Source organism: Epargyreus clarus, unplaced genomic scaffold, assembly GCF_041222505.1.
Source record: "Epargyreus clarus isolate Ecla_fem2 unplaced genomic scaffold, WU_Ecla_fem_2.2 ptg000003l, whole genome shotgun sequence".
NCBI classification, from domain to species: Eukaryota; Metazoa; Arthropoda; class Insecta; order Lepidoptera; family Hesperiidae; genus Epargyreus; species Epargyreus clarus.
This window is the reverse complement of record NW_027332211.1, coordinates 2,943,577-2,951,186: the sequence shown is the minus strand read 5'-3', so window position 1 is coordinate 2,951,186 and position 7,610 is coordinate 2,943,577. Positions and strand designations below refer to the sequence as shown.

The 7,610-nt window shown below is 38.8% G+C and overlaps 1 protein-coding gene across 1 annotated transcript; it reads left to right on the top strand.

Annotated features, from left to right (window-relative positions):
• Positions 1–437: 437 nt before the first annotated feature.
• On the top strand, positions 438–6,882 carry LOC140748076 (uncharacterized). Its single transcript, XM_073080780.1, has 4 exons — positions 438–1,281; positions 3,060–3,221; positions 3,711–3,823; positions 6,793–6,882. Exons 1-4 carry the CDS (start codon positions 567–569, stop codon positions 6,880–6,882), a joined length of 1,080 nt encoding a protein of 359 aa, XP_072936881.1. The 5' UTR covers positions 438–566.
• The last annotated feature ends 728 nt before the right edge of the window (positions 6,883–7,610 follow it).

Below are 7,610 nucleotides of genomic sequence, written 5' to 3'. Positions count from 1 at the left end.
ATTTCTCTCAACGTCTACTTTTCAGCCTGTGTGTGCACTAAAGAAAACTTTTCATATAATTATATCTATTTTAGTAACTAAAAGACACACTACCGAACTGTATATGTATGGTTATATGCGGAAGTAAGCACAATCTACTTCCTCATTATTATAATAACAAAGTATGTGATAAACAAACAAGCGGCACTAATGAAAATGACCCTTCTACTCGTACCTCCGCTGCCACTTAAAAGTGTTCCATCTAACCACAACAAAGCACCTCTTTCGCATAAAACAATAACTTCGTAATTGGAAGCCTTTTGGAAATGCTGTCATATAAAACGTTTTAGTTCACTTTTTATAATATAGAAGTAGCAAGTATTAGGCAGTCCATTTGACTGAAGTGGTCATTCCCGCCCATGGACATCTGTAATCAAACATACTTATCTTATTGTAGTGTATAAAGGAATGTAGGTAGACAATAAAAGTTAGTTAGCAACTGACCGCGGTGTTTAATTGACGTACACTACATTGGCGACGATTACGGGATTTCTTTTGTTAACGCGTGTGAATTTATCTAAATAATCATGCCGTACGGAAAAATTGAACCGTTTGATATGTTTTCGGGCCAGTGGTCGTTGTATGTTCGTCGGGTGGAACAATTTATTCTTCTTAATGATATAAAGGATTCGCATAAGGTTGCCACGTTGGTGACGTTAGTGGGCGATCGAACATATAATTTGATGTGTGATTTGTGTGCACCAAATAACCCGGAAGATAAATCGTTCAAGGAATTAGTCGAAATAGTGAAGAGACATTTAGAACCCCAACGTTCGAAATATGCGGAGCGTGAAATATTCCGTCAGCGCAAGCAAAATGCGGGTGAATCTATTGGAGACTTCTTGCAACAGCTAAAACATTTAGCGGCTACGTGCAATTTCGGCCAAAATCTCGAAGAAAATCTATGTGAGCAATTCGTGACCGGGTTATGTAGCACGGAAATAAAATCGCGACTACTATTCGATTCCAACTTGACATATAAAAAGGCGGTGGAGCTAGCTCTCGGTTTGGAGGCTGCGGAGAAACACGTGGAAAGAATGAGCGGCCGCAGCAGCATTGGCGGTGCACTTTCCGAGAACTTCGGCAGCAGGGAGGCGGCAGGCGGCGCGAGGGCGCTCGGCGGCGAGCGAAGCGGCGGCGGCGACGGCGCGGCGGCGGGCGAGGGCCTGCACGCGCTGCGCGGCGCGGCCGGGCGCCGGCCGGGGCCGCAGGCCGCGCCGCCCTTGCAGTGTTGGAGATGTGGTAAATCACATCGGGCAGATAAGTGTCGTTTTAAGCACTATAATTGTGATTTGTGTCGGGCAAAGGGACATTTGAAAGTAATGTGTAAGGGGCCAATTAATAGTAATATCGGTAAAAGACATAATTTTATGGAGAATGATTCTGAAAGTGAAATGTACAACATTCGTGCGGTTTCTAGTGGAGATAGACCCTATTTCATTGACGTTAAAATAGGTGATAAATTGCTAAAATGTGAGTTAGATACGGGGAGTAAAATTTCGGCTATTAGTGAGGATTGCTATAATTCTCTGTTTTCGTCGTATAAGATTACAAAAGATAATATTAAGTTATGTTCATACTCGGGCTCGCAGATACAACCGATCGGATTTTTATTAGTTAACGCAACTATAGATAATACTTACCAGGAAAATTTGCAATTATATGTTATAAAGAATGGAGGTCGACCATTATTGGGTAGAAATTGGATTCGGAGATTTAATATAAACAAATTAGATAACATACATAGTATAACACAGTTTTCAGATAATGAATATCGCGATCGGTTTATCAACGAGTTAAAGTATAAATACTCCTCAGTGTTTACAGATAAGTTAGGTGAATGTAAAAAGCAAATTCGATTACAGCTGACAGATAACAAACCGGTTTTTATACGCGCTCGTCCCGTGCCGTTAGCATTGCGTTCCGCAGTGGAGAAGGAATTAAATAGATTAGTTAATGAAGGATCTATTTATCCGGTGGAACATTCGGACTATGGTACACCGATTGTTCCAGTAATTAAACCGTCGGGGGAGATTCGTATTGTGGGGATTATAAGTCAACCATTAATCCGAAGTTAAAATTTGACCATTATCCTCTGCCCCGTATCGAGGAATTGTTTGCAGCTTTGAGCGGTGGTCAAGAGTTTTCAAAAATTGATCTTACAACTGCATACATGCAAGTACCTCTCCACCCGGATTCGCAAGCATGCACGGCGATTTCGACGCATATAGGAACATATATTTTTAAACGGACACCTTACGGTTTGAGTTGCGTACCGCAAAAATTTCAAAAAATTATGGAAGAGACGCTTAAAGGGTTACAAAATACAGTTGTGTTTTTAGATGACATTTGTATAACTGGAAAGAATAGAGAAGCACATATAAATAATCTGAGGGCTGTAATCGAAAGATTGGCGGTAATGGGTCTTACTGTAAAAATTAATAAATGTAAATTTTTACAAAATAGTGTGTCCTACTTAGGCTTTATTATTGATAAGGAAGGCTTACATCCGGATATGTCTAAAATTGATGCTATTGTAAAGGCGCCAAAACCAGTAAATGTAACACAATTAAAAGCATTTTTAGGCTTAATTAATTATTACGGAAAATTTGTACCTAACTTAAGCTCCCTCCTCCACCCACTTTATACTTTATTAAAAAAAAATCAGATGTGGAACTGGACTGCTGATTGTGAACATGCTTTCAAAAATATTAAAAATATTTTAGCAAGTGACCAAGTGCTTTGTCATTACGAGCCGGCGCTTCCTCTGGTATTAGCGGTGGACAGTAGTGCTTACGGAATAGGGGCGGTTCTCGCGCACTCGTTTCCGGACGGGTCTGAGCGACCGATCAGCTGTGCGTCAAGGTCACTTTCCGACGCGGAAAGAAACTATAGCCAATTGGATAAAGAAGCATTGGCGATTATGTATGGAGTTCAGAAACATCATCAATATTTATTCGGAAGGAAGTTTATGTTAAAAACCGACCATAAACCCTTAGTGTATATTTTTGGACCAAAAGGTGGTATCCCGCAAACAGCAGCGAGTCGGTTGCAACGGTGGGCTGCTAAGTTAGCTGCATATGATTTTGAGATAAATTATGTGAAATCGCAGTGCAATGGCAACGCAGATGCTTTGTCTCGCTTGCCGTTAGATAATGTTATTGAAGTCAAACAAAAGCCAAGTGAGAAACACTATTTACTGTATGTGAATGAAACTCTGCCGGTTAGTTATAAAGAAATAGCTTTACAAACAAGTAAAGATAATTTATTAGCGAGAATTTACGGTTATATTATGTTTGGTTGGCCAGAAAAGTACAAGGAGGACGAAAAGGCTTTTTATGTTAGACGTTCAGAGTTATATATTGACCACGGGTGTATTTTGTACAAGTATCGTTTAGTAATTCCATATATTCTACAAAAAAGAGTTTTAGTAGAAGTCCATGCAGGGCATATGGGGATAGTAAAAATGAAGTCTATTGCAAGGAATTATGTTTATTGGCCGACATTAGAGAAAGACATTGAATTGGTCGGAGAAAAATGTAACGCCTGTCGTAGTGTGCGCGATGCTCCTCCGAAAACCACATTGCATCCCTGGGAATTTCCGGCGGGGCCTTGGAAGCGGATTCATGCGGATTTTGCTCAGTTGTACGGGAAATATTATATCATTGCAGTGGACGCCTATAGTAAATGGATAGAGGCGGAAGAAATCCGGAGTACATCGGCCTGTGAAACAATAAAATTCTTTCGAAATTTATTCGCTAAGTTTGGATTGCCCGAACAGCTGGTAACAGATAATGGACCCCCATTTCAAAGCGCGGAATTCAAAGACTTTTGCATAAAAAATATAATAAAGCATACTACTTCTTCACCACATAGACCGCAAGGAAACGGAGCGGCTGAAAATGCGGTGAAAAGCGTTAAGAAGGCAATTAAGAAGGCAGTGTTGGAGGGTGAGGACATACATACCAGTTTATGCCGTTTTCTATTCCAATATAGGAACTGTGAACACATAACAACCCGAGTGGCCCCCTCGGTGGCGTTATTAGGACATCGCTTGCGAAATAGATTGGATGCGATGCGTCCAAGTACAACTTGTATAGTACAAGAAGCTCAGGACAAACAAATAAAAATATCTAAGGGAATTAAAAGAGATTTTGAAATAGGGGTTATTCTACTAAAACCAATAAATGGGTAGAAGGAAACGTTGTGGAAAGAACAGGCCCCGTATCTTACAAAATAAGGGTCCCTGATGGTTCTATTTGGCGTAGACATACGGATCAAATAATGCCATTGAAAAGTAGCCGTTTCACCTGGGATATAGAACAAGGAAATATAGAACAAGACTCATATGTGAACACCAACCCTCGAGGCGGAAGGGGTGGCCTGCGGGACTCTTTTTCAGATTATGAGGACACAGAAGACATGCCAACTGAAGGCGCGACAGGAACGTCATCCCCTAAAATTACGTCTCCCGTGCTGCCTTTATTAAAAGAACCATTAGAGTTACAAAGAAGCAATGAGAATTCGGAACGAAGAATAGAAGACGATACAAGAGTTCAGTCCACAAATCTTAATGAGAGGGCAATAAGAGCTTTACGTAGGGACAGAACAAAAGTGATGGAGTAAGGAGATTAATACAGTTATCTGTTTATATCTATTTTTTTTTGTTCTTGCATTGAGAGTTAATTTACTGGACAGGCCTTATTAGTGATAGAATAATATGAAGTAATATGAACAAATTTTTTTTGTGTGTTTATAAGTTTACAAGGTTGGAAAGTTAAGTATTTCATTATTTAAAGGGGAAACAGGCAGATATTGGGTATTGTTAAGAAATCAATGAAACATTGTACTAGTTTTAAATAATAAAAATACCTAAGTATACAATTAAATGTGCTTGTTATAGGGGAAAGATGTGTAGTGTATAAAGGAATGTAGGTAGACAATAAAAGTTAGTTAGCAACTGACCGCGGTGTTTAATTGACGTACACTACACTTATGATTGTAGATATTGTAGAATTCATCCAAGAAAGATATAATAAAACATAAATTGGATTAGAGGTTTATTTATAAATAATGTTATGTACATTATTTCACATTATATAATTTCAAAAGTAACAGTAGATTGAGGCATTAATGTATTAAAATTGACAAATCAATTAAATAAACAAAACATACAAGTTAGAAACAAAAAATAACGAGTTGTAACATTTTCCTTTGTAGTCGGTTTTTCCTACAGAATAATAATCAGGTTACCATTTTTAATAAGCATACGGCTTGCATACAATATGAAGGGAAGTTTGTTTGCTAGGACTGTTATCGTGAACGCCAGGCGGGAATAATGCCTCGCTATAATATGGACTGAGTAATAATGCATTTATTTTGTTTGTTCACTATACTTCCAGCAAAGCTTTTTAAGGGAATAATGCGATAGAGCTCTTTGTTCCACTGTCGCGGCACCTATCCCACATTGTCACAACTGTATTTTCCTTAAAACAATGTAAAGCTTTTGTTCTGGTTATAGAATGTCGTAAAGCCGAGATAAAGATACTAATTCGTTCATACTTAGTCCTCAGGAGTATTATACATTTGTGATCAACGTTAAGTAGGACTTTTTTGAGGTTGGTTTTAGTTAAATGTGGCGTTATCATCATCATCAACTCATTACTGTCCCACTGCTGGGCACGGGTCTCCTCTCAGAATGAGAAGGATTAGACCATAGTCCACTGCGCTGGCCAAGTGCCAACCCCTAGGCTGTCACTGCCTTACTACTAAATGTGGCGGTGACCATCTAATGACCGAATAATTATTTGTTGCTAAATTTACGTTGCTCCGCGTAAAGTAATGGAAGTTTGTTACTTTTTTGATGCAAAATCTATTAATCCGATTTTGAAGAAATTAGCCAAAAATAAGAAGTTTAAAACTTGGAATAACATAGGATAACCATTAAAAACGAAATCCACGGACGGAGCCACGGGAGATAGATAATATTTATCTTAATATTCGCCATAATATTAGCTATGTTAAGCTATTCGTTTTTCTTACACTTATGTTATACATCTAAATCCTAGGTAACATAAACTTAATTAACTTAGTTTTTATCTTCATCTTTATAGCGCATTAAGGATACACTATGTGCGATAACAAGTATTACCCTGCTAATGTAAGTTTAATGCCGGCACGAATTTTAAGATTCTGTTGATTTTATCTGGCACCGAGAAAATATTTCTATAATTATTCAAGTACGTGTTTTATTTTCAGGTCAAACTGCCAGACTATTTATTAAACCGAAGTGGAAAGTTATTGTGGTTTATCAATTATTTATCAACCACAGCACCACTGCAGCACCTGACTTGAAAGGTATGTAAGGCAGTTAGAACCGTCCCAACGTAGTTTTACGGAGACCTTTTGTAATGTTCGGGATTGGCTCTGTACTTAGCCTTTCAGATTATGGCTAGCAATGAGCACATAACACCAGTGTGTTGTCTGAGACTTGCTGAATTTATTGAAAATCAGCAAGTCTCAGTCAACATAATTTTAGTGGCAGTTAAATACGTAATTTTTACATTAAAACACAAAGCCATTACTTAAAGTACGTTAACGGACTATCATTAAGCTTTTAATTGCTACAATCACATAAATATTACCATTCTACAAGCCTCCAATGATTAAACAACGCGGCGTAGCGAGCAGGGACCGTCGATTATCCTGTATCCTATAGGCATAAATGTAAATTAAGTCATTTTCATACGTCAGGTTGATGACGCTCGTCGTTTCGAGTGTATGCATGAGAACAAAGGGGAGGTGGGGGTCCCGGCCGAGCAACAGGCGCCGGCTGATCAATGAACGCGCCCCGCTCTCCCCACCTGCGCCGCACTTGTTGCGCGCGCGACCCAAAACAATTCTTGAATTATTTTGCTCGATAAGCCGCCTTAATCAGAGTAATACGTGCGTGGCTAAACGCCTTTTTGTACATTTTTTATGATTCGATCTTTTATTTACTCGAACTAATAAAAAGTATTCATTGGTATAAACTAGGGTTGTTGCGAATATCAGCATCAGCATCAGCATCAGCTGATTATCAGCTTTCTTTTAAATATCAGCATCAGCATCCGCATCCGCAACAAAAGATGCTGATATTTAATGCTGATATTGAAATTGTAACGTGTTCGTTGAAGGTGGGACCGAGCTTAAATCACGTGGAGTTTTAGCCAATCACAGAAGTTTATAAACACAGGTTGTCATCAAACAATCATTCGATTATATTGACAATTGGTCAGACATTAATAACTTTCGATCATAGTTCAATCAATCAATAACAGAATTATCTATTCAATAGTAAAAAAGATAAAATCATAAATAAAATAAACCATCTAAAATTGCCGTGCGAGGCATAGTTCCCAAAACGCTGGCGGCGTTTCCTTGTTGAACGGCCAGGCTTAGCCTTTGAGCAAAATAGCCGCCAGCTTTTTGGTCACCGGAAGCAGTTACAAGCTTGGCCGACATATCTGACATGCATTTTTTCATGTCAGATGACCATAGACCCATTGTCTCTATTGCAAGCTCACACACGG

What these genes read in the sequence shown, in the direction of transcription:
- LOC140748076 (XM_073080780.1), top strand. Translation starts at nt 567, where the DNA reads ATGCCGTACGGAAAAATTGAACCGTTTGATATGTTTTCGGGCCAGTGG. An exon ending in CTTGCAGTGTTGGAGATGTG is followed by an intron (nt 1,282 to 3,059) that starts GTAAATCACATC and finishes TTGGACCAAAAG; the next exon opens with GTGGTATCCCGCAAACAGCA. An exon ending in TGAAGTCAAACAAAAGCCAA is followed by an intron (nt 3,222 to 3,710) that starts GTGAGAAACACT and finishes ATATCATTGCAG; the next exon opens with TGGACGCCTATAGTAAATGG.